Source organism: Garra rufa, chromosome 21 (assembly GCF_049309525.1).
Source record: "Garra rufa chromosome 21, GarRuf1.0, whole genome shotgun sequence".
In the NCBI taxonomy this organism is placed as follows: Eukaryota; Metazoa; Chordata; class Actinopteri; order Cypriniformes; family Cyprinidae; genus Garra; species Garra rufa.
In genome coordinates, this window is record NC_133381.1 from 33,372,095 (window position 1) to 33,399,906 (window position 27,812).

At 35.4% G+C, this 27,812-nt stretch overlaps 2 protein-coding genes across 2 annotated transcripts in view; both read right to left on the minus strand.

The window, feature by feature from the left end:
* The window catches only part of tmem62 (transmembrane protein 62), a 19,163-nt gene extending 10,094 nt beyond the window's left edge, over positions 1–9,069 (minus strand). Inside the window, exons 1-4 of the mRNA XM_073826602.1 lie at positions 8,677–9,069; positions 7,198–7,309; positions 4,138–4,275; positions 96–100 (exon numbers count right to left, since the gene is read on the minus strand). Of these exons, the coding sequence (XP_073682703.1) occupies positions 96–100; positions 4,138–4,275; positions 7,198–7,309; positions 8,677–8,853 (432 nt within the window). The 5' untranslated portion in view covers positions 8,854–9,069. The remainder of the gene's footprint in view (positions 1–95; positions 101–4,137; positions 4,276–7,197; positions 7,310–8,676) is intronic.
* Positions 9,070–12,461: 3,392 nt separating this feature from the next.
* On the minus strand, positions 12,462–27,683 carry hadhab (hydroxyacyl-CoA dehydrogenase trifunctional multienzyme complex subunit alpha b). Its single transcript, XM_073826814.1, has 20 exons — positions 27,577–27,683; positions 26,704–26,745; positions 24,159–24,229; positions 23,947–24,080; positions 23,695–23,833; positions 23,329–23,448; positions 23,134–23,236; positions 22,289–22,411; positions 20,581–20,699; positions 20,434–20,490; positions 20,149–20,258; positions 19,395–19,529; positions 16,479–16,650; positions 16,311–16,397; positions 16,097–16,237; positions 15,926–15,994; positions 15,600–15,795; positions 14,359–14,473; positions 14,071–14,216; positions 12,462–13,150 (listed from the first exon to the last, which is right to left on the minus strand). Exons 1-20 carry the CDS (start codon positions 27,641–27,643, stop codon positions 13,005–13,007), a joined length of 2,292 nt encoding a protein of 763 aa, XP_073682915.1. The 5' UTR covers positions 27,644–27,683; the 3' UTR covers positions 12,462–13,004.
* Positions 27,684–27,812: the final 129 nt, after the last annotated feature.

Here is a 27,812-nt window from a genome sequence, read left to right on the forward strand (position 1 = left end):
AGTCAAGATTTCCTGGAAATGGAAGAAGAGCAAAATAACTGATAATGGAGCTCTTATTACATGTCTGGCGGTTTTCGTAATGTAACACCAGTTACAGGACCTGTGGGGAAATGGGATAACGGGAATAGAGGAAAAATGATACGTGAGCTATTAGAGATGCTCATTAGCCTCTACCAGTGTTGTTTTTGACAACCATCTTAGATTTAGTCTTAGTCTTAGTCTTTTGGACTAAAATGCTTCTTAGTTTTAGTCAAATTTTAGTCACTTCTATATGTGATAGTTTTAGTCCAATTTAGTCAACGAAAAGTCAAAAAGGTTTTAGTCTAGTTTTAGTCAAAAAAAAGGGAAAAAAGGAGTCTTTTAACAAATTAATGTAGGTCAGTAAGTATTTTGCTGTTGGGTAGTGTCACTTATAAGTTCTGAAAATAGCAGATCTATAGTTCAACACAATGTGAGCTTCCGGATCGACTATTTTCACCAATAATTACAATAATGAAGGAATGTTTTAGAACATAAAAGACAAACAAGGATGGAATGCTAAAACGGCTTGCCATACTAGTATAGCAAAGAGTATTTAATGCTAAAACGGCTTGCCATAGCGTCAGATACTTTTTAAGTTTTAATTGGCATGCACAATAAGCGGAAATGTCATGCATTTTAAACGTCTGACGGACCACCCACTAACATTTTCGTCTATTCTCGTCTCGTCAACGAAAACTCACACACGTCTCGTCATGTTTTAGTCATCAACGAGCCATTTTTATCTCGTCATCGTCTCGTTATCGTCATGAAAAAAAGTGGCGTCAACGAAATGATTTCGTCATCGTTGACGAAAACAACACTGGCCTCTACCAAAGTCGATGCAGTCTTCGTAGCTAAATATTAATATACTAATACCAGATGAAACACAGCTACAGCTAATAAGAGGTGTGTATATTTATTCGGTTTATATTAACTCTAACTAATCCAGTTCTTCCATTTACAGTAACTGTATATTAAACATTATGAGTTTGGTGATTGGCTGTGGTTCTGTTGAGCTGCAAAGCATTTCGATTTAATGTGGATTTGTTATTGTAAACTTAAAGGGGTCTTATTATGCTCTTTTACAAAGTCTTTATTTTGTTTTGGGGGTGCACTAGAACATGCTCTCATGCTTGGTGGTTCAAAAAACGCATTATTTTTCACATAATTTACATTATTACAATAGCTTTCTCCCCAGCCTGGCACAAATGGCTCAATTAGTTCCTGGTTTGATGAAGGTCCGCCTTCTAAAAAACTAAATGTGTCGTGATTGGTTAGCTGTCCCACTGCATTGCGATTGGTGAACAGCTTAGACAGTGTTTCAGTACTGCCACGCCCCTTCCCAAAGCAGCAATAAATAAAACACTTTAGTCAATGCTCGCGTTTATTCTAGCTGTCCTGTGGCTCGCTGAAGCATCCCAGAAGCGGCTGTCCATGCTACATAGCTAAAGTTAGGCTAATCCCACAACTCGTCCCTCCCCACCCGCCAACGATTCGAATTTCCGTAGGCAGGAGAATGATATTCTAATGGACCGTGTTGTGACATTATAGCATCCGGAAAACAAACTCTGTAGTCCAAAGGGGCCGAAACTAAATATCTCCCTTTGGAGTGGACTTTGAGATTTGTAACTTTGTAGATGTTTTTATATGCCCAAACATACACTGGCTAAAATTCAAAAAGTGAAAAAGCATAATAGGACCCCTTTAAACATTATATGAGTTTGGCAATTGGCTGGGGTTCTGTTGAGCTGCAAAGCATTTCAATTGAATGTGGATTTGTCATTGGAAACTTAACATGTCACACTCGGTTAGCTGTAAAATGACACTTAAAGAGATTTATGCCAGTAGAGATATGGCGAAATATCAATCTTACAGGTTAATGACTTAAATTTCAGTCTGTTTTTCATGCAAATATGAAATGGCTTCTAAAGACTTGGTATGTAGTGCATATATACTTATGGATTTATAGTATGAATAAGCAACCAACTGTATGGAAAAGAGCAGCATGAACATTCATCTAAATATCTCATTTTGTGTTTGACAAAATGAAAATCATACAGACTGGAATGAGGTGTATCTGAGCATTAGATGAATAACTTAAATGATAAAAGTTGCCATTGTAACTAACTGAAAGAAAATAAGGTGAAGTACTAAAATTACTAAAAACTAAAAATTAAAATAAATATAAACACTAATGAAAATGAAAAGGCACATAAAATGATTTACATTTTAATAACTTAAAATCACAATAAAATGAAAACTGATAATATAAAAATAAAGCTACACTGCTTTTCTAAAGTGTGGGATCATTTGGACTTCTAATGTTTTTTAAAGAAGTCTCTTATGTGCATCAAGGCTGCATTTATTTGATCAAAAATACAGAAAAAAAAACTGTAATGTTATTACAATATAAAATAATGGTTACCTTAAAATATAATTTATTCCTGTGACGCAAATCTGATTTTTCATCAGCCATTTTTCCAGTCTTCAGTGCCACGTGATCCTTCAGAAATCATTCTAATATGCTGATTTTTTGTTAGAATTATCAACGTTGGAAACAGTTGTTTAAATATATTCATAAAATAGTAAAACTTATATTGTTAGAAAATGTTTCTATCACCTTTTATTAATTTAATTTCTTTCAAACAAAGTAAAAATGTACTGACCCCAAACTTAGAATGGTAGTGTATTGTTATTTCTATTTTAAACAAATGCTGTTCTTTTTAACTTTTTATTCATCAAAGAATCCTAAAAAAAGTATCAGTTTCCAAAAAATAAATATTAAGCAGCACAACTGTTTCCAACATTCATAATAAGTCAGCATATTATTAATATCATGTGACAAGTAATGATGCTGAAAATTCAGCTTTGATCACAGGAATTAAATTAGATTTTAATGTATATTAAAACAGAAAACTGTTACTTTACATCGTAATAATTATTTCACAATATACATTTTTTTCTGTATTTTTGATTAAATAAACGCAGCCTTGATGAGCATAAAAAAAGCTTACTGATCCCAAACTTTTCAACGGCAATATGAATAAAACACCATAACAGTATATACGTAACACTCAAATACTGAGTGAATATTGACGAATTTCCATTTTTGGCTGAACTATCCCTTTAAATCCAGATAGGAAATTGCAGGAGTAATCATAAACAGCCTCATGAATGTGAAGTTGCTATTAATCCACTAAAGTTTGTTCTGTGTCACAACAACCTGGCAATATCCTGTTTAATAGAGCTGGGCTTCAATTCAAGTCATTAGTGTGACATAAGAGCGTCCAGCTGTCTTCACTCAATGTCCTTTAATTGTTTTATTGCCAGCAGACACTGGGACAAAGACAAACATTTATTTGTCCCTGACCAATAGTGACGTGCAAAGAGGAAACGTCATTCTGGTCTTTATTTAGATCTCCCATCCAAACCTTCAGACGCTTTCATTGTGATTTCTGAACACAACTGACATTACAAAACAAAGCTGATATCTGTCATTTTTGTGATGTTACAATAGTTTTTCCTACCCCACTGTAATACGCAATTACATGTGTTGTGAATTACTCCATTCAAGGCCAACACAGCAACATTGGCTCAACCAATTGTGTGATTTTGGGGCGGGACTATCTGTTTTACTGACCAATAGCAGACGAGCAGAGTGTTCAACATAATTTTACTTCATTGTGGAGTGTATAGTGTATTTTGGTGAATTGGTGACTAATTTGTATGACTTCAAATGATCTAATTTATGCATTAGATCACATAAATGCACGGAAGAGAAGAAATTGTTGAATAAAGTTATTTTTGTTTTCTTTGTGCACAAAAAGTATTCTTACAGCTTCATAAAATTAAGGTTGAACCACTGATGTCACATGGACTACTTTATCGATGTCCTTACTACCGTTCTGGGCCGTGAACGTGGTCGTTGTGTTGCTGTCTATGCAGGTTCAGAAAGCTGTCAGATTTTATCAAAAATATCTTAATTTGTGTTCTGAAGTTGACCAAAGGTCTTACGGGTTTGGAACGACAAGAGTAATTAATGACAGATTTTCGCTTTTTGGATTAACTATCACCTTAAAGATCACCCAAAAAAATGTAAAAAAAATTAAAAATCACCATGGTTTCCTCGAATGTCAATCCATTTTGTTCGTTCCAGCACCCGTGATCTTTTAAGGACGTTGTGGTAGGCCTGCCACTCCACTTCATGTTGAAGAGAGCCTACTTTACTCTCAGTCTTCGCATCTGTTAAGTCCCCTGTTAAAGAAAGTCAAAATGTGGGTTTATGTTGCATGTACAGTCAAGCCCGAAATTATTCATACCCCTGCCAAATTCTGACTTAGTTACTTTTATTCAACCAGCAAGTTTTTTTTTGACCAGAAATGACACAGGCTTTTCCCAAAAGATAATAAGACTATGTACATCATTGTGGAAAAAATATTTCTCAGCTTTTATTTACATTCGAACAAAAAGTGGCATGTCCAAAATGATTCATACCCTTTGCAAACTGTCACAGTCTATAGGAAAATCCAAAGTTCTATACCATTCCAAATAGTCCAAGCTGTTCTAAAGCATCCTAATTACCCTGATTCATTGGGAACAGCTGTTTTAATCAACTCAACAGGTGAAAAAGAGAAGCTCTCTGCTGTTGGTTTGTGGACAGTCATGGCTAAGACAAGGGAGCTCACTGAGGACTTGCGGCTGCGCATTGTGGCTGCTCACAAGTCAGGAAAGGGCTATAAGACCATTTCTTAATGTTTTGAAATTCCAGTGGCTACAGTGCAAAGTATTGTTAAATGGACTCTGCACACCGCTGGGTTGCACGGACGCAGACCAAAGAGGACACCACTTTCTTCAGATAAGGAACACAAAAGCCCACTTGGCCTTTGCAAATGCTCATCTGGACAAAGAAGAAGACTTCTGGTCTTCTGTTTTATGGTCAGATGAAACAATTGAATTGAATTGAATTGTTTGGCCACAATGATGTAGCCTTCATTTGGCGTAAAAAAGAAGAAGCCTTCAACCCTAAGAACACCATCCCCACTGTCAAACATGGTGGTGGGAACCAGTGATGCGCGGGTCAGTGGATAAACAACCCGAACCCAACCGACGTTTTCAACTAACCCGCCCGCAACTCGGACCGCAAAATAAAAAAAGAAAATATTGTACCCGACCCGCATGTTTAATATTAGAGCGATTATGCTGTGGAGATGCGTTCATTGTCAAACATCATTCGGCATTAATTAGGTAATTTTGTCAAAAGAAATGTTCTTGATTACAAGAAAAATACAGATTGTTCATGTTGTGATTTAGTTTGTCTTGCCTTTATACAGATTTAAATAGTTTCATTTTCGAAGTAGGCTTCTCCAAATTATGTCAGTGATTCTCCGATGTTAAATATGATCACGAGTTATTTTATTTCGATCTAATAAAAGTTAATAAAAAGATTAGCCTATAGTCCTAAATATAAGAGACTATAAGCGAATTCCTTTTTTCTTAACTTTTATTCTTCTAAAAATGATCAAGAATATTAAATCAACTTAGGCTAGGTTAACGACTTTTCTTATACAAACATAAGAATGCACTTCAAAATGAAGTTTTCATATATCAGGAATCACGAATATGACAAAATGATATTTTATTTATTTATATATATATATATATATATATATATATATATATATATATATATATATATATATTAATTAATTGTATAGCTATAATAGTTGTATCAAATGAATAAGGAAATTATAGTGCCTTGAATTTATAAAGTAGCCTAATGCTTAATTTCGTTCGTTTCGCTCTCTGGAAATGTAAAGAAAAAATACCGTTTTTATTCGGAATTCGTTTTTAATCCCTGGTTTTAAACAAGCATATACATGAGATAATTTATATATTATTGCTTGAATAAACGTTTAAAAATATTCCTTTATACAGATTTAAATAGTTTCATTTTCGAAGTAGGCTACTCTAAATTATGTCAGTGATTCTCCGATGATAAATATGATCAATAATTATTTTATTTCGATCTACAGTGTAATAAAAGTAAACTTAATAGGCTAGGTTAACGACTTTTCTTATACAAACATAACGAATGCACTTCAAAACGAAGTTTTCATATATAAAATCAGGAATCATATTATTATTATATTATTATATATCAAAATAATATTATTTTATATATATATATATATATATATATATATATATATACATGTTTCTCTATTTCTCACGAATATGACAAAATAATATTATTTTTTATATATATATATATAGCCTATTAATTGTGTATGTATATATATATATAAATTGTATAGCTATAATAGTTGTTGTTAATAGGAAATTATAGTGCTTTGAATTTATCAAGTAATGCTCAATTTCGTTCGTTTCTCTCTCTGGAAATGTAAAGAAAACCGCGGGCACCCGCTCATTTCGGATCAACCCGCGCATCACTGGTGGGAACCTAATGTTTTGGGGGTGTTTTTCAGCCTGTGGAGCAGAGAACCAAATAACAGTAAACGGCACCATGAAAAAGGAGCAATACATCCAAACTCTCAACAACAACATCAGGCAGTCTGCAGAGAAACTTGGCCTTGGGCACCAGTGGACATTTCAGCACAACAACGACCCAAAACACACAGCAAAAGTGGTGAAGAAATGGTTAGCAGACAAAAACATTAACGTTTTGCAGTGGCCCAGCCAGAGTCCTGACTTAAATCCAATTGAGAATCTGTGGAGGGAGCTAAAGATCAGGGTGATGGCAAGGTGACCCTCCAACCTGAAAGAGTTGGAGCTCATCGCTAAAGATAAATGGGCAAAAATACCAGTGGAGACATGCAAAATGCTGGTCAGCAATTATAGGAAGCGTTTGATTGCTGTAATAGCCAATAAAGGCTTTTCTATTGATTATTGAGAAGGGTATGAATAATTTTGGACATGCCACTTTTTGTTCAAATGTAAATAAAAGATGAGTAATAATTTTTTCCACAATGATGCCTCTTGTACATCGTCCTATTATCTTCTGGGAGACGTCTGTGTCATTTCTAATTAATAAAAAACTTTCTGGTTGAATAAAAGCAACTTTAAGTCAGAATTTGCCAGGGGTATGAATAATTTGGGCTTGACTGTATGTATAAAATCTAATTTGACAATGTATACAGACAGTGCATGGCAGCTCACCTGTGGCCAGCACAAGATCAGGTTTTATCACATCAATAGTGTCGGTACAGAATCTTTCGAAGTCTGGAATACGCCTCGGATCGTGGAAACGACTGATATGGATGTCGGAAACCTGCACAGGGGAATCAGCATGTTTAGAAATCAGCTAATAATGAGGCTTCCCACAGGCCTGTGTGTAGTTAACAGTGAGTGTTGGAAATCTCGCACATAAAACTTGCCTATTTATAGAGCAAGTGTCATTGGCATATTAGAAGAGGCATCTCTTATGTGCAAGTCAGTACACAGCTGAAGGTTTCGTGTTTTACCAATTGAACTATAACATTAGGGCTTTATGCCCACTGTGCATATGTAATTGATGTGATATGCTTTTTGTTTCTACGATGTCATTTATACAGTAGATAAAAAAATACCAAATGCTCTCAACATTTGTGACCCTGGACCACAGAACTAGTCATAAGTAGCACGGGTATATTTGTAGCAATAACCAAAATTATCGATATTTCTTTTATGCCAAAATAGGATATTAAGTAAAGATCATGTTCCATGAAGATATTTTGTAAATTTCCTACCGTAAATATATCAAAACTTAATTTTTGATTAGTAATATGCATTGCCAAGAATTTAATTTGGACAACTTTATAGGTGATTTTCTTAATATTTAGATTTTTTGCACCCTCAGATTCCTAATTTTCAAATAGTTGTATCTCAGCCAAATATTGTCCGATCCTAACAAACACATATCAGTGGAAAGCTTGTTTATTTAACTTTCATTTGAATGTATAAATCTAATTTTTTAAAAATTGACTCGTGACTAGTTTTATGGTCCACGGTCATATGTTCATAAAATTATAGTTTTAGTGTGCGCAAACATTTATAAACAGTTGAATTGAAGAATCATGCCATTTTCATACATATATCATTGCTGATGCTATATTCATATTACATTTTTATGATAAATAATGGGTGTGATAATCAAAATAATTAAAATGTTTTAGAAATCGTGAAAGTCTACATCACTTTCAATCAAAGAAATGTTTAAAATTACAGTTTTGTCAAAATATACAAGAACACACACATTAATTAAGCCTTACATTTTATATACTAATATTCATATTTGTGAAATCACTGGAAATATGTGTCCTCAAGAAAAGAAAAATTTAACATATGCACCATATTACATTCATTTAATGTCTGGTCGTGATCATAACCATACAATTTTTTGAGTATTCATAGTTATATACAATACAGCTAAGTTATAGGCATTCGGTGTCATGTCACAGGCTAGAATATTCCGACCTTTTCGTCCCTAAATATTTCACACAACAATCCTCTTTACTGCACGACGAATAAATTATTATGGCAGAACACAAAATAAAAGCCATCCCCAATCAATCACGTGATCAGCTCATTGACAGACTAATGACAGTGTGACACGTTTTTTATGACCTCTCACACACCGCGGCGCAAACCTCTGCTCACCTGCACAAACCAAAATATATTGTCCAGCTGGCCGCTGGGATACGGTGGGCCATTCTTTGTGGACTGATGTAAACCGCGCTTCGGGTGCCAGGCGGTGTCATAGCTGTCAAACAGCCAGGAAGTGAAGCACGCGAGCAGCAGCCCAACAATCACCAGAGCCGCGAACAGCCTGAACATCCTGCCGAAAACACTGCCTTGACTGAGATCCGGACGAGCCGCCGCTCACACGCTTCTCTTCTTCATGGTGGAGGAGCCTAATGGGGAATTCAGACAGCCTTACATCCTCAGGCACTCGCTTCGGGGAACGCCTGCCACAGCCTCAATGGACGAACAAATCAGTGAGCTGTAATCGCCAACATCATCCATTGGAAACTTCCGGGTGGCAGGATTCTTCTTCTTCTCCTTGAATTTTTATTGGCAGTTGACAAACAACAAAATGGTGTATTTTCGCCACCAACTGGTATGGAGTGTGGATCAAGACGACTAAGCCCCCCCCCCCCGCCCCCCTTTTTTTATTTTTATTTTTATTTTTATTTTTATTTTTATTTTTTAAATTCTCTCCCACAAATTAGATTCCTCATTGTATTAGGAAAAGGAAAAGGAAAGGAGGTGAAGTGAGGCCAAGTATGGTGACCCATACTAGGAATTTGTGCTCTGCATTTAACCCATCCAAGTGCACACACACACAGTAGTGAACACACACACGGAGCAGTGGGCAGCCATTGCTGCGGCGCCCGGGGAGCAGTTGGGGGAATGGTGCCTTGCTCAAGGGACTCACCTCAGTCGTGGTATTGAGGGTGGAGAGAGTGCTGGTTATTCACTCCCCCCACCTACAATCCCTGCCGGACCTGGGACTCGAACCTGCAACCTTTTGGGTTACAAGTCCGACTCTCTAACCATTAGGCCACGGCTGTATTAAGTCTTTATACTGTTCCAATGTCCTTTCTCTTCCTCTTTTACCCTCCTTACTAATATTATCTGATTTATGTATTTTAACAAAACTTTTCGCCAGCATTTCTGCTTTCTCTTCATCTTTTATTGCTATTGTATCTCCATCTTTTAATACTGGATACCCAAATTCTCTTTTTATCCCATTCATTCTTTTCTATCATACCCCATACTTGACCGATTTCTGTTTCCCTTCCCACTGTTACAAAACCTCCTCCAGAAGTCTTTTTTTGTATTTTTTATGATTCTCCTAACATTCGCTTGCATCTTTTTATATTCAGTGAAGTTCTGAAAACTATGATTCTTTTTTTAACATTTTAAAAGCTTTATTTCGAGATTTAATTACCTTATCACATTCTTTTGTCCACCATGGCAGAATCTTCTTTTTTTTCCTACCTCCCTTCCTTGGAATAGTCTGACTTGCTGATATCAATTACAAATATCATTGTTAACCTTATCAATCCCTTCTTTAACTTCATTTTTTTTTTCATTTCTTGTTCACTAATACTCCTAAATTCCTCCCAATCCGCATTTTCAAAGAACCATTTGTCTACTCTTGTATTACATTTTTCTATACTTAAATTTACCTCAACTGTTATAGGGTAATGATCACTTCCTATAGTTGTTTCTCTAATCACCTCCCATTAGCATATACCTGCTAGTGAAATTGAAACAAGTGTAAGATCAATAGCTGATTCTATTCCTGTTCTCACATTAACCCTTGTTCCCAACCATCATTTAAACACTAACTCCTTTATCTCCATTAATTCATCAATCACTATTCCATTCCCATCATTGCAGTTGTCCCATAGTGTGCTATGAGCATTGAAATCTCCGCAACATATAACTTTTTCTTCTAAGTGTACAGTCGTGGCCAAAAGTTTTGAGAATGACACAAATATTAGTTTTCACAAAGTTTGCTGCTAAACTGCTTTTAGATCTTTGTTTCAGTTGTTTCTGTGATGTACTGAAATATAATTACAAGCACTTCATACGTTTCAAAGGCTTTTAAATCGACAATTACATGACATTTATGCAAAGAGTCAGTATTGGCAGTGTTGGCCCTTCTTTTTCAGGACCTCTGCAATTCGACTGGGCATGCTCTCAATCAACTTCTGGGCCAAATCCTGACTGATAGCAACCCGTTCTTTCATAATCACTTCTCGGAGTTTGTCAGAATTAGTGGGTTTTTGTTTGTCCACCCGCCTCCTGAGGATTGACCACAAGTTCTCAATGGGATTAAGATCTGGGCAGTTTCCAGGCCATGGACCCAAAATTTCAACGTTTTGGTCCCCGAGCCACTTAGTTATCACTTTTGCCTTATGGCACGGTGCTCCATCGTGCTGGAAAATGCATTGTTCTTCACCAAACTGTTGTTTGATTGTTGGAAGAAGTTGCTGTTGGAGGGTGTTTTGGTACCATTCTTTATTCATGGCTGTGTTTTTGGCCAAAATTGTGAGTGAGCCCACTCCCTTGGATGAGAAGCAACCCCACACATGAATGGTCTCAGGATGCTTTACTGTTGGCATGACACAGGACTGATGGTAGCGCTCACCTTTTCTTCTTCCAGATGCCCCAAACAATCGGAAAGAGTCTTCATCGGAGAATATGACTTTGCCCCAGTCCTCAGCAGTCCATTCGCCATACTTTTTGCAGAAGATCAATCTGTCCCTGATGTTTTTTTTGGAGAGAAGTGGCTTCTTTGCTGCACTTCTTGACACCAGGCCATCTTCCAAAAGTCTTCCTGAGCAAGCTCTGCACTGGTGGCACTCCGATCCCCCTGAATCCTCTTTAGGAGACCATCCTGGCGCTTGCTGGACTTTCTTGGACGCCCTGAAGCCTTCTTAACAAGAATTGAACCTCTTTTCTTGAAGTTCTTGATGATCCTATAAATTGTTGATTTAGGTGCAATCTTAGTAGCCACAATATTCTTGCCTGTGAAGCCATTTTTATGCAACACAATGATGGCTGCACGCGTTTCTTTGCAGGTCACCATGGTTAAAAACGGAAGAACAATGATTTCAAGCAGCACCCTCCTTTTAACATGTCAAGTCTGCCATTCTAACCCAATCAGCCGGACATAATGATCTCCAGCCTTGTGCTCGTCAACATTCTCACCTGAGTTAACAAGACGATTATTGAAATGATCTCAGCAGGTCCTTTAATGACAGCAATGAAATGCAGTGGAAAATGCAGGATTAAGTTAATTTTCATGGCAAAGAAGGACTATGCAATTCATCTGATCACTCTTCATAACATTCTGGAGTATATGCAAATTACTATTATAAAAACTTAAGCAGCAACTTTTCCAATTTCCAATATTTATGTAATTCTCAATACTTTTGGCCACGACTGTTCAATAATGATCTAAATTAAATGTTCTCATATTGTTTTTTTGCTGTAGTATTCGTCTATGAATACGCTGTACATCCAGTTCCTTTTAATTTTAATATACAGCCTATATTTTTAATACAATTGAATCAGGCTTCCAACTTTGTCATTATCCACCTTTTTCTTTGCGTAAACATGGATATTGCAAATTGGTGTGTCTCGCCATATTATTTTAAATATTATCTTAATCATGAGCACACTGGTTTGTAGTGCAGTTTTACTGTTTACTTCACTTTGTTATTCTTCTCAATATTTCCCTACAGCAGATAATAAACCGGATAGGCTTACTTCTGTGTTGAAGAAAAAGGTGGATAAAATGACAAATGTTTCATACACAATTTTTTTAGTACAGCAGGTAGTTAACAGACGCATGTCTACATGCTTAAAACATCAGAAAGAGAAGTTCACATGAACCAAACCACATGGAATCAATAAAAACAACATGATCACAGAAGACTTGAGCATTTCATTTAATTCACTGACATGAATTTTTTATGTGAGGCCACATTCTATGTTCAGAGGGACAGATTAAGCATAAGTACGGAAGCTCACTGAAATAAAAAGTTATTTTACAGATAAGTGCTTTTGGACATTCCCCTAGAAAACATGAGGAAGAACATTAGGTTTTGATTTTGACATCTGGGCTCTAGTGGAATGCACCTGATGTCTCTGCCTGTACAGTTTGGACACATCCATTAGAAAACAATTTCACCTAAAGAGTTCATTAATATACAAAAAAAACACTCAAGAACTAAATCGTTTAATTGAGTAAAAGGCTATTGCCTTGGCCAAAGTCTACCTGAATATTAGTCACGTTCATGGCATCTTACTGGGAAAAGTGATATTTCATATTGTAATATGTCTGTTTTAAGTAACAAAAAGGCCCTTCACATTCTGTACACAATCTTGTTTTAAGTGCACAATCGTGATTGCTTGTTTTTCACATGAATCTTCTAAGTAGTAGTAGTAATGGCACATGACGGCTAAAGTCACTTGTGAAATTTCTTGCTTGGATCCTTGGCGTGATCGAGCAGCAGCTGACAAGGCGTAAACTGGTTCCCAAAGACCTCCTCAAACTTTCGCATCTTCTCCACAAGTTTGTCTGCACCAAAGCTGTCCACAAACCTGAAGGGTCCTGCAATTGGATAATCAACATAATGATGAGAATGAATGCATTTTATCCCTAAAATGTAAAAGGAAATTTGAAAGGGAACGTTTAAAGGATTAGTTTAATTTACTCTCCCCCAAGTCACCCAAAATGTTCACGTTTTTCTTTCTTCAGCTGAACAGAAATTAAGAAATTTGAGGGAAATATTCCAGGATTTTTCTCCATATCGTGGACTTTAATGGGGATAAATGGGTTGAAGGTTTCAGTGCAGCTTCAAAGGGATCTACATGATCCCAGCGGAGGAATAAGGGTCTAGCGAAACAAACTGCCATTTTCTAAAAAAAAAAAAAAAAAAAAAAAAAAATTCTTTTTAACCACAAATGTTCGTCTTGAACCAGCTCAGATTCACGCATTACATAATCAAGTTGGAAAGTTCACGCATGGTAGTTCTTCGTCAGTGTACTTTGGTTCAAAAGTGTAGGATAGGGCAAAAAACTCTAATTTTCTCCTCCAACTTCAAAATTGTTTAATGTTTTTTTGTAAAGGGTGTTTGACTTTCTTTGCGCTTTCGCTTTGTAAACGCTGGGTCAGTTCTTCTGCCTATGTCACGCGTGTTTGATTACGCAATTCGTGAGGTTGAGCTAGTGCAAGATGAGCATTTGTGTTTAAAAAAAAGTATGTAAATTATGTTTTTTAGAAAATGACAAATCGTTTTGCTATATAAGACACTTATTCCTCGGCTGGGATCGTGTAGAGCCCTTTGAAGCTGCATTGAAACTGCAGTTTGGACCTTCAACCTGTTGGTTCCCATTGAAGTATACTATATTGTTTTCCTCAAAAACCTTCATTTCTTTTTGACTGAAGAAAGAAAGACATGAACATCCTGGATGACATAGGGGTGAGTAATTTATCAGGAAATTTTTATTCTGGAAGACTTAGATTCTCACCTCCAAGGCAGGGAGGAAAGCCGAGACCGAACACGGCTCCAATGTCACCCTCCACTGGATTGGCAAGGATTCCCTCTTGCAAACACAGAACAGCTTCATTCACAAAACGGGACACCAACCTGTACTGAATATCTGAGTCTGAAGATCTGGGTGGAGAGGCAGAAATACAATTTTATTTTCTAGTTTGGATGAAAAGTTATAAATGATCCTACTATAAAACAATAACACTGCACTTGTCCTAATAAAAGGTCACTTTATGAATCAAATCTATGGGTCTGAACAACTTACACTGCAGCATTTGGCGTCAGCTTGTATGATTCCAAAATCTCCAGAGCTTCTGGGTTCACATCTCTGCGTTTAAGTCCTGGCTGGTAGATATAGCAGCCCTTGCCTGATTTCCGGCCTAATGGTTAATTAAGAAGAAATTATTTATGGCAATTATACTAAACATGTTAAGGTCACTAAAGCACACCTTAAATGGGACCCTGGACCACAAAACCAGTCTTAATTAGTGTGGGTATATTTGTAGCAATAGCCAAAAATACACTGTATGGGTCAAAATGATCAATTTTTCTTTTATGCCAAAAATCATTAGGATATAAAGTAAAGATCATGTTCCATTAAGATATGTAGTAAATTTTCTACAATAAATATATCAAAACTTACATTTTGATTAGTAATATGCATTGCTAAGACCTTTATTTGGACTACTTTAAAGGTGATTTACTTAATATTTAGATTTTTTTGCACCCTCAGATTCCATTTTTTTAAATAGTTGCATCTTGGCCAAATATTGTCCTATCCTAACAAACCATACATCAATGTAAAGCTCATTTATTCAAAATAAAAAAAAACCTTATGACTGGGTTTGTGGTCCTAGGTAACACAAATAGGACAAAAATAGGACAGAAAACTACAGTAGAACAAATAAGAAATTCTACATACATGGTATAAAGTAATCAAATGTCTAAAAACACTGCATATTCTTCACTAATAATATATTTTTTCTTATTAAAGTTACAAAGATCATTTAGTTCAGAGCAGGGAGAGATTTTCTTTCTTTTGTTGTTTGATTAACATGAATGACAGACAGCACGAATATCAGACTGCTGTCACTTTAAGAGCTGCCCAGATCCAATATACTGGTACATGTGTTTTCATTCTCAGCTGCTTACTTTCACTTAAGACCTAAATTACTGTTTATGAGGATATTTGCAAAGACAGGCATTTTGACACATACAAGTGTGTGTATTTAACCATTCAAAGCCTATAAATGGCAAAAATAAAGTATTGGTTCACTACGCACCTCTCTAAGCACACTCAGAAGCACGCAAATATAGTGAAATGATTTGTCTTTTGCTGCTGATTGCATTTCAACAGCTTAAAATGACTTGTTTTAAACCTCAATGCTTAAAATTGAATGCAAACAATACATTTATGTGACCACGTAGCATAGTAACATCACATGAGTTTGTAACCACGATAGAGATGATAGTCCAAAATCTTTGGACTTAAGCTAAAGAATGTACCTTTAAATCCTTGGTCCACCATGCTCTTCAAAAACTCAATATTTCCCCCTCCAAATCTGGAGCCAAAGGCCTTGCCGAGGTCTTCAGCCACATGAGCTGCCACATCAATGCCCACTTCATCAGCCAGGGTAGCAGCACCCACAGGGAAGCCAAAGCCTGTGGTCAGGGAATCCAGCTTCTTGGGGTCAACACCTTCCTGGATGAACAAAACACAATGATCTGCATATCAGGCATGTCACTATTAAGAACATCATCCTAGTCTGATTTTTATGTCTAACACTTTTACAACAGATGGGAATGAATAATTCAGAAGGAAATACACAAACCTGCAACACACGCACTGCCTCCGCCAACATGGGAGCTAAACATCTGGTGGTGTAGAAACCTGGTCCATCCTGAAGACAAACATTGCGATTCGTTATTCCAAATCATTTGAATGCATTACAGAGCCGTAAAACGTGCATTTTGGATTGACGGAAGAATATGCGATGTCTCACCCCAACAACGATAATGACTTTGCCTTGCTTTAAGCCAACAGCCACTGCTGAGGCTGTTGTGTCCTTGGAGGTTTTATCAGTGGTGATGATCTCAAGTAGCTGCATCTTGTCGACTGGAGAAAAGTAGTGCATTCCGATTACCTGAAACAAAACAGTAACACATTTGAGATCATGTCAAACTCAGATGTGGTGGTCAAGAACTCGAGTTTCTTACCTTTTCAGGTCGCTTGCTGACAGCTGCAATATCTTTGATTGGTAAAGCAGATGTGTTGGTAGCAAATATACATTGTGGAGGGATCACCTGCAATGACAAAACATGGTATGATCAAACTTTTTGTATTTAAGAGAATCTGAAATTCAGTCTTGTTTGATATTAACTTACAGCTTCAACTTCTTTTAGGACTTTGTGTTTGATGTTCAAGTCTTCAAAAACAGCTTCAATGATCATGTCAGCTTTATTAAAGCCATTGTAGTCAAGCTGCCCAGTAAGGTTGGACAGGAAACTGTCCCTTTCGAATGTTGTCATGCTCTTCTTCTTTGTCTTGTCATTTAGCCTGAAAATAAAATGTAATTAATACAATTAAATAAAATAACTAATCATTTCAAATGAAATAAAAATGAACAATAAAATATTAAAGAAGTCTGAAAGCGCTCAGATTTCATCATAAAAATCTTAATTTGTGTTCTGAAGACGAACGAAGGTCTTACAGGTTTGAAACAACATGAAGGTGAGTAATAAATGACAGAATTTTTGGGTGAGCTATCCCTGTAACCAAAGTTACACATGTTTGTAAAAACAAGAGGGTGAGTAAATTCTGACAATTTTTATTGTTAGCTGAACTTCTCATTTAAAAGTTAGATCTACTTAATTTTTAAATTCATTATTTCAGTATGCTTAAATGATAGCTATTGCCAAAATGCAACCTGGGCTGTTTTTTTTTACTGTAAACGCGACAAACATATATCTAAAAGCATAATTACGACAAACGAGCCGTTTTTGAGATTGACCGTGATTTCATTTTGCGGTCAGTGGCCGGTGAATGGGAGTACTAGGGGCATAAATTTGAGCGCATCAAAATCGATATTTTTACAACACTAAGAAGGCTCGACACACCATGACACTTTGCTCGAAGTATCGCCTGGGTCTCTACACATGAACTCGAGCATTGAGAACATTGTTTGTGTGCACACAGTTTACTAAAAAGAAAGTTTTTGAACAACTCACTTTCACTGTTTGAGTTTCCGCTCGCAGCCGTCTTGCCAGTCAAGAAGTGTCGATCTCCGAATGCGAATGAATGGACTCCATAGGACGAAATATTAGGCTTATATGAGGCTCTTTTTACAACTAGAAGGTTAATATTGTTTTTCACTTGCGACAAAACAACGAATTAGCCGTGCATTTATATGGAAATATGCTTTAGGAGCTATCCATCTTTACTCTCCTCGCATTCAGAGATCGACACCTCTTCACTGGCAAGATGGCCGCGAGCGGAAACTTAAACAGTGTAAGTGAGTTGTTCAAAAACTTTCTTTTTAGTAAACTGTGTGCACACAAACAATGTTCTCAATGCTCGAGTTCATGTGTAGAGACCCAGGCGATACTTCGAGCAAAGTTTCATGGTGTGTCGAGCCTTCTTAGTGTTGTAAAAATATCGATTTTGATGCGCTCAAAGTTATGCCCCTAGAACTCCCATTCACCGGCCATTGACCACAAAACGAAATACCGATCAATCTCAAAAATGGCTCGTTTGTCGTAATTATGCTTTTAGATATAAGTTTGTCTCGATTACAGTAAAAAAGAACAGCCCAGGTTGCATTTTGGCAATAGCTATCGTTTAATATGCACCGAATGTTCAGCAACCAAAATTATTTGGCTGAAAAGGGCAAAAAAAAAAGCTCTTTCAGTGTTCGGCCAATAAAAATAATACTGAACAATGACGTGACGCAATCAAATAGAGGCGCACACTAATGCAGCATTTAAAACTGTCTCTTGCTGCACCGACAGCAAGAGACTGTTTAGTATCGCACTGCATGTCTTCGATGAGAAGAGAAAGGGGTGGTTGTTGCTGGTTTCTGTATGATGACTGAAATTGCGAAATGGCCTTAAACCATCAGTAAATTAACTACAGAATGTTATGTTGTCTAATACATGCACAAATTGTATTTATTCTGATAGCTTTGCATGAGCCTGTTAACCAGGGTTCGAAGTCCAAAGCGTGAGGACTGATGAGAATCATTCATAAATCTGCTGCTGTCAGCAAAAAGTAGTAGTAGTACTGAGGTCTTCTTGTGGGTTTCCACCAAAATAAAAGTCAACATTCATAAATTTAAAGGAACACTCCACTTTTTTTGGAAATAGGCGGAGTAATACCACGCAGCACATGTGCAAATGCTAAACTAGCTGGGAACTCATTTCTGATAATACTCCACCTGCTTCGGCTATATTACGGCAGCAAACTTCCTTGACTATTACGCCGGATTGGAAGTGTAGTTCATAATCTTATCAGCCTAGAAACTCGCAGCTTTGCATTTCCACCGGTCTTAGTACACGATATAACTACAGAAGAGTCAAGTTTTAAATAGGACAAATATGGAAACTCATTGATCATTTTTGAACGCGATGCTATTGGTCTAATAGGATTCAATGATCTATGCTAAGCTATGCTAAAAGTGATATCGCCAGAACAGGAGAACGGCTGAATGGATTTCAAAACGGTAAAAATCAACTTATTAACTCGGGGGGAGTTGGAGAATGAGCCCATTTCCAAAAAAAGTGGAGTGTTCCTTTAAGTATTGTAATTTTACTGTTGTTCTGTAAAATAAAATAAAAAAACTAACAAAAATAATGATAGCAATCTATACAACAGCTCAATTAATACATTTATTATAACATCCTCCTTTGCTCAGCAAGGCTGCATTTATTTGTACATTAAAAACACATGTTTGATTCAAGAAAAGGGCCTTAAAAATGGCCAAACAATATTATTTTACTAACCTATTAATTTTAAGTTACATTGTGATTTGTTGTTAGACTATAATGTTTACTAGAGTATTAAAAATGTTCAGTGTTTAATAAATATTTTTAAATTGTTGTTTTGTAATTGATTTTTTCTTTGAAAAGCAAGACAAAACGGTAAAAAGCAAATATTGGCTATTTAATTCATGTAATGGTGAAAAAAATTGGCAAAATACATGGGAGAAAAACCCGTGTTCGGCAATCAGCCTTCGGCCTAGTGTGTAATTTTGTTCGGCTTCGGCCAAGAATTTTCATTTCGGTGCATCCCAACTTAATACTCACCCTTTATAGACTTGCTGCTCTCCACGACTGAGTCCCTCCACTGTAGTGTCCTTAAGAATGGTGTGAATGCCTTTATCTACAGACACTTGAGCGATGCCAGCACCCATCAGCCCTGCTCCCAAGATAGCAAGTGTTCTACAGAAATTCAAGAAAAATCAATTACAATTTTACAAGCAATAAACAAATCATTAAAGCGATAGTTCACCTAAAAATGAAAATTCTGTTATTAATTACTAACCCTCATGTTGTTTCAAACCTGTAAGACCTACGTTCATCTTTGGAACACAAATTAAGATATATGAAATCTGAGAGCTTTCTAACCCTAATACAACTATGCAAAGACTATGCATCGTGGTACTCTCATTAACACGCCAAAAAACTGACATGGAAGAGAGTAAATTGTTGAATAAAGTCGGTATTTTTGTATTCTCGTAGCTTCACAACATTATGGTTGAACCACTGATGTCACATGGACTATTTTAACATGTCCTTACTACCTTTCTGGGCCTTAAAAATTTCAGTTGTGTTGCTGTCTATGTAGGGTCAGAAAACTCTCGGATTTCATCAAAAATATCTTAATTTATCTTCCGAAGATGAACAAAGGTTGTATAGGTTTGGAACAACATGAGGGTGAGTATTTAATGACAGAATTTTCATTTTTGTGTGAACTATCCCTTAAGTAGAAGCATTTAAATCAAGTCATATAGTAACAGTCATACAGTACATTTAAGTACTTGAGTAAGAAAATACATACTTTACTTCCTTTTGAGGGGTTCCGAATCGATTCTTCTTGCATGTGACCTGACCGTGGTAAAGGCCAATAAGTGCTTTAGACTCAGAGGTCATGGCTAACTTGCCAAAATTCTGAAATGGAAATAAAGAGGGAATATTAGATATTAATACTATATACATAATATTATCTTTAAATGAAAATTGACATATAATTCAACATGCTTTCAGTTTCAAAATTCAAAAATGCAAAGATGCACCAGATTTTTTTATTAAATCAAGTGTGTCAATTTCAGGTTTATTGTAGCACCTGTGCCTCGGCCAGATAACCTGCAGTCGGACCCTGTTCTAGACCAGTCTTCATACACTGAAAGAGAAAACAAGCAGTTGTTACTCAACATAAATTATTTAGAACTATGACAACATCAAATTAAGCACTGAGTAACAAATATCATACTTCAATTATTTTCAGTGGTGCAGGGTACAGTCCCTTGGTCTGTTTCATAACTTTATTCTGAACTGTATTGTAGATCTGCTGCCTTACAAACGGGTAACTCATTACATAGTCTTGAATTTCTGCAAGGAAAAAAATTGTATATGAAGAAAAATTATGGTACATATACAACACTGATTCAGATAATGAATTAAAGGGATAGTTTACACAAAAATTATATTTCTGTCATTAATTACTTACCATCATGTTGTTTCAAACCCATAAGATCTTTGTTCATTTTCAGAAAACAAATTAAGATATTTTTGATGAAATCTGAGAGCTTTCTAACCTTGCATAGACAGCAATGCAATATTGGCATGCTCAAGACCCAGAAAGGTAGTGAGGACATGGTTAAAATAATCCATGTGACATCAGTGGTTCAACCTTTATTTTATAAAGCTATGAGAATACTTTTTTTCAAAAATAATGATTTTGCACTATTTCAATGATGTTCTTACTCCCTTTCTTGATCTTAAACATGGTAGTTACACTGCTGTCTATGCAGGGTCCGAAAGCTCTGGGATTTCATCAAAAATATCTTAATTTGTGTTCTGAAGATGAACAAAGGTGTTAAGGTTTGGTAATAAATGTAATAAATGACAGAATTTTATTTTTATTTGGGTGAACTCTTTAATCTTGCAAAGGCCAAATTAACTAGTAGGGCTGTGCAATATGGACAAAATAATCATATTGCGATTGCGATTTTATTTGCGATCTTGGCAACTGTTTTTGCCTTTTCAAACAAGCTACATACATACATACATTCTAAATGTATTCAGTGCAAAAGAAGTGCATAACAAAACATTTCACAATGAAATAACATAGTATTAAGTTTAATAAACAAAACTGTAGTAAAATAGTCTTTAAAACAGACAACATAAAATAAATTAGCCATGTTACTTTTTCCCGGTACTTTAGCCTAGTTTGTGTAATAACGAAAACATTCATTTCAGTGGAAAAATAAGTCTAAAACTGTCTATTTTAACATTTTGAGGGCTCTACAATCTTTTTTTTTTTTACCAATTCTTGTTTAAATTTTCCTGAAAATCAAAAAGCATAAACATTTATTTATTTTTAATCAAATGAAAAATAAACCCATTTAATTTTTTGGCAAACAAACAGAGGTTTACTCTTAAAATCAATACATTGAAATTCAGTTTAAAACGTTTAAATAATTTTTTTCTACAATTAAGTTGTTAATCTTGTTGTAATACTTATTTTTTATCAAATATATTGTTTTTTTTTATTGTTTTACGTAAATTATTTAAATAGGAATATATAAACACCTACATTATACTGTACAAAAGTAATACAAGACTAATATTGTTGTTCATGTTAAACCGTACTTTTATTTTGACAGGTTGCCATGAAGTTTCAGAGCTCTGATTGGTTAACATCTTTCTCACGCTCAGCTTAGCTATAATTGCCCGGTGCGCTGTGTCAGCTCTGAGTGGTTAACATATTAAAATCATGCGCACAAGAACATATTCGGAATAAAAATCTAAATAAATTAATAGATAAAAATCGCAGCCTTATGCGGTTTAGAAATCGCATGTGCTTAAATCGCGATTTTTTTGCGATTGCAATTAATTGCACAGCCCTATTAACTAGTAGTTTTAAAATCATTTTATATATATAATTGACTAGTAATTTAATTACAACAAACACTTACTCTGCATCAAGCCCTTTTCTTTGGTAAGTGGGATCTGCTTCTTAGCAAGTCCTCTGGCAGCCTCCACAGCTACTTCCTCCAAGTATTCAATGGTCCTCTCCTCTGGACTCTTCAATCCAGGCCCTGGGTTTAAAAAAAATAAAGAAAGAAATGAAATGAAATGAATACTTTTATTTGGCAAGGATGCAAAAAATGATCAAAAGAGATATGACATTTCAAACACATACTCTTTTGAACTTTTTTATTCCTATGTCTATCAAAGACAAAAAAGATTTTTGTTTTCAGAAAATTGTTAAGCAGCACAACTGTTTTTAACATTCTTAATAATAATAAATGCTTTTATGGCACCAAATCAGCATATTATAATAATCATGTGACACTGAACATTTTAAAATGTATTAAAATTACAACACTGTTTTTTTTAAATTGTAACAGTATTACACAATATTATTGTTTTACTTATGTGACCCTGGACCACAAAACCAGTCATAAGTAGCACAGGTATATTTGTAGCAATAGCCAACAATACATAGTATGGGTCAAAAGTATACATTTTTCTTTTATGCAAAAAATCATTAGGATATTAAGTAAAGATTATGTTTCATTAAGATATTTTCCTACTGTAAGTATATCAAAACTTAATTTTCGATTAGTAATATGCATTGCTTAGAACTTTATTAGGACAACTTTAAAGGCGATTTTCTCCATATATTGTCCTATCCTAACAAAAAATAGAAAGCTTATTTCTTCAGCTTTCAGATGATGCATAAATCTCAATTTCAAAAAATTGACCCTTATGTCTGGTTTTGTGGTCCAGGGTCACATATATACAGAAACAGTTTTACCAAGAGTATCCACAAGCTGGTGAACCAGTCCCATTTTCTTGGCTTTATCCGGGCGGATGCTCCGTCCTGTTAGCACCATATCAAAGCCACTGGGAATACCAACCTGCAAAAAACAAAAATGTAAGAACAACCATACTTACATTGTGAAGAAGCAATCAACAGAATCATTACTAAACATTTAAGTGGCATACAGACCATTTTGGGCAGTCTCTGTGTTCCTCCAGCTCCAGGAAGAAGGCCAAGCATGACCTCAGGACAGCCCAGAACCGTCTTCTTACTCTTAGTGGCTATTCTGTATTGACAGGCAATAGCAAACTACAAAAACATAAAACACAATATCATTACTGTTTTTTCAGTAGAACTAAATGCAATTTAAATCTAATTTTTACTCTTAAATTTAGGTTATTCACTTCCTAGTTTTTTATTTTGTTGTTTGTATAACTCATAATCAACAAATAAAAAAACATATCAAAAAAATATTTTAAACTGAGGTCTGTAATTTGACTGTAATCCTATGCTGACCATGTCAGAGAAGAAAACAAATCCACAAAAATCCAATACCTCTAAGCCTCCACCAAGGCATGATCCATTAATGGCAGCGACAACAGGCTTAGGAGACTTCTCAATCTTCTCAAACATCCTCTGGCCCTCTTGAGAAAGTCTAGTGACCTCCTCTGCAGACTTACAGGCCTGAATCATGCTAAATACATGGCACAGTAAAAAAAAAAAAAAAAAAAACACACAGCAGTGTATTTGACAATGACCACCACAATCAGCTGATTAACATACAACATTACAAATCCTGATACTAACCTAATGTCTGCCCCTGCAATAAAGCTGCCAGGTTTGGATGAGATGAGAACAACGCTCTGGACTGCATTGTTTCCCCAAATCTCATCCATAACTTCTGTCATCTCCCTTTGCATCTGAACCGACAGTGTGTTGACCTAGACGCCACAAAAACACATGATGCATTATAATAATCACCTGAAGGAATAAATGCATGGTTTTGAGGAGACAATTACCCGTGCATTGGGGTCATTCATGCGGACCACAGCGACATCTCCCTTGATCTCATAGTTCACATGTGTACGAGCTGAGGAAATATTAAGAAGACATAAAATTAAAAAACAATACATGAAATAATTGAGATCATAAAACACATGCATGTACACACACACACACACACACACACACACACACACACGTATATATGCAGATGAATCGCTATAATATATAGCAATTAATCGATTTGACAGCACTATATATATATATATATATATATATATATATATATATATATATATACAGCTGCAATCAAAATTATTCAACCCCCTTGACCTGCAAGACATTTTGCTGCAGAGAACAACATTTTGTGAAAACAATTCAACAAAGGCATCAGTAAACTATAAAAGAAAGTTTATTAATACACATTTGAGTAATTCTGAGAACGTAAGTTGATGAATGATGAAAGAAAAATCAAATTGGCTCTAAACATTCATGTCCAAAATTATTCAACTTCTGAAAATAAATTTGGTGTAGAATCTTTCATTCTTTAAAACCACCGATAACCACTGCCTGGAAGTGCTTAGATGCTTCTGTCACCTTTCTGCTGCAATCTTGGGCCATTCCTCCCCTGAAAAAGCTTTCAGATCACTTTCAGATCACACATAATCTTTGGTTTTTACTTTGCCACTGCTTGCTTCAAATTCAACCATGTATTTTCAATGAGAATTACATCTGGAAACTGAAAAGGCCACTTAAAAACATTCTATGACTGATCCCTGAACCAAGCGTAAGTAGATTTGAACGTATACTTTGGGATGATTGTCTTGCAGGAAAGTCCATTGATTATTAGCTTCAGACATTGCACAAAAGGCATCACATTGTTTGCCAAAATGGTCTGATACTTTAATAAATCCATGATATCCTTTGTATGGTCATGTTTTCCACTTCCTGCTACAGTAAAACAACCCCATAACAGGACTGGTCCACCTCCATGTTTGATGATGGAGATGGTGTTCTTCGGCTTATAAGTTTTGCCATTTTTGCACCAGACGTACCTCTGATCCATACATCCAAAAAGTTCCAGTTTGGACACATCACTCCATAAAACATTCTTCCAGAACACGACAGGTCTATCCAAATGAATTTTAGCATGTTCAAGGCAGCCTTTTTGTTCTTCTTGGTCAAGAATGGTATTCAGCAAGATTCCTCAACATGAAGACCATACTTGTCTAGTGTTCTTCTTTTACATGGCATTGAAATGTTTTTCCTCCTATTGTCTGGTCGTCTTGCAAGTCTTCAGCTGTACATTGCAAGTTTTTCTCAGTTGATCTGATCAAACATTTTATGATATTGTGTTTTTTTGTTCAACACCCTCAAAGATTTTCTGGTTCAACACACTTTAATCTAAGGAATACAGCTGCCAGCTGTGTCTCTAGGAACTTGTGATGTCTTAGAAATCTTCATGTAGTTTTAGACTTTCTAATATAGCAAACTATTTCTTCTCTACTGATTTTGTGTGAGCTCTGTTGACTTTAACAAATTTGCTACTCATCTTCAGCACATGCATGGGCGAAGAGTAAAGTTTGTAAAGGCTTAATTATGTTTTAAGTCAATTTTGTTCCTGACCATAAAAATAACTGTCTTAAACAGCAATGTTAAATAGGGGTTGAATAATTCTGACATAGCTGTGTTATTAAAAAAATCCTATAACTCAAAAACATTACATTATATATTGACATTATCACTTTTAATATGCCAGAAAACTGTTGTAGATGCAATTTAGTCCTGGATCTTCATAAAGATATATATATATATATATATATAAATAAATAAATACATAGATATATATATATATATATGTGTGTGTGTGTGTGTGTGTGTGTGTGTGTGTATACATATATGTTTTTATGACCTCAATTATATAGTGCTGTATATATAGTACTATATAGTGCTGTAAAAATCAATTAATCACAACTAATCGCTATATATTATAGCAATTAAACGCTATACGTGTCATAAAAACACATACATGTGTGTGTGTGTGTGTATAAATGCATGTTTTTATGAGCTCACTTATATAGTGCTATATATATAGAACTATATATATAGTGCTGCCAAATCGATTAATCACAACTAATCGCTATATATTATAGTGATTATTCACTTTACGTGTATGTGTTATAAAACATGCATGTACACACATGGCAATTAATCGCTATGTATTATAATATATAGCGATTATTTGACAGCACTCTATGTATATTGCTGTCACATTGAATAATCGCTATTTGTGTGTGTGTGTGTGTGTGTGTGTGTGTGTGTCTTAATTATATAGTGCTGTATATATAGTACTATATAGTGCTGTCAAATTGATTAATCACTACTAATCATTATATATTATAGCGATTAATCGCATTGTGTATATTTATAATTTTTTATAAATACACACAGACAAATTTAAGCAATTTTCATTTTAGATGCAATTAATCACAATCGATTTGACGGCACTAAACTGTACACACACTTTACTTTTAATTTATATATAACATATAATGATTTTACCCATCATACAAGCAGCAACTCTAAAGGTCCGTCTCGTGACACCTTTATTGGATGAAAAATAAATAATTAATAGTGATGCATATGTTATGGTAAAATCGCTGAAAGGTCTGAGAAGTCACAATACATCACATAAAAGACTTCTAACCAGTGAGGGTCATATTAGGATAAGCTAAAAGACGATGAAGATGAATTACACACAGAAGAATGTAGACCAGCCTGTAGAGGACATTACTCCTGCAGTACAGTAACAGATGAACTTTAACCTAGATTCCCCTTAACCTACCCTCTAAACCCCAAAGATAATGTCATACACTTGCCAACGATGATGAAAACATTATAAAATTAATACAAAGTCTTTTTGTAAACAAAATTAGTCATAATTTAACAATAATTCTTATATTATGTATTAGAAACTAAGTTGCAGATATCATCCAACCAGTTACGATTAAACTATTTTCAATAGCAGAGAGGCAACAACTCTGCAGTTGGCGAATATTAAACAAGTTCATACTTATTTAGACATTTATATTTAGACATTAACAAATAATGGCCAGTATTAACAATATGAATGGAGACAGCATGCCATTGCGCTTACTTTACTGTCAGTAAAATAAAATAAAAACAGCATTTATAAACACTAGCGTTTCGTAGCATACAGCGTAATGTTATTGCAATGTAAATACAGGAGCATGAAACTTATACAGTCACAAAATATTCATTACTAGACCTTGAGTTAATTAGCAGTTGAGCTAAGCTACTACAGTGGAGTATGACTGAGATGACTCTCCAAAGTGGTTATTTATGCGAGTGTCAAAGCGAAATACAACAAGGATGTAAATTAATTCAAGAAATTATTTTGAATGTGTGATGTACCTGGAAACAGGGTATATCTTCTGGTTGTAAGTCTGGAGAGGGAACCGAGGGCTCGTACGCCGGCCATGTTTGGAGGTCAATGTGTGTAATGACAGCAGGCGGAAGACTGGAGGAGGAGGAGACATGTATTTGACTACACTGCCAGAGACCTGCTGATCACAAGAAATACACCAACTCTATTATAAGACTAGGCCTACCTCAGGTAATGAGTGGATATATAAGATGTGAATATATAT

What these genes read in the sequence shown, in the direction of transcription:
- hadhab (XM_073826814.1), bottom strand. Translation starts at nt 27,643, where the DNA reads ATGGCCGGCGTACGAGCCCTCGGTTCCCTCTCCAGACTTACAACCAGA. An exon ending in AGGCAGTGCGTGTGTTGCAG is followed by an intron (nt 15,796 to 15,925) that starts GTTTGTGTATTT and finishes TTGTTCATCCAG; the next exon opens with GAAGGTGTTGACCCCAAGAA. An exon ending in CTGACGCCAAATGCTGCAGT is followed by an intron (nt 14,217 to 14,358) that starts GTAAGTTGTTCA and finishes CTCTCCACCCAG; the next exon opens with ATCTTCAGACTCAGATATTC.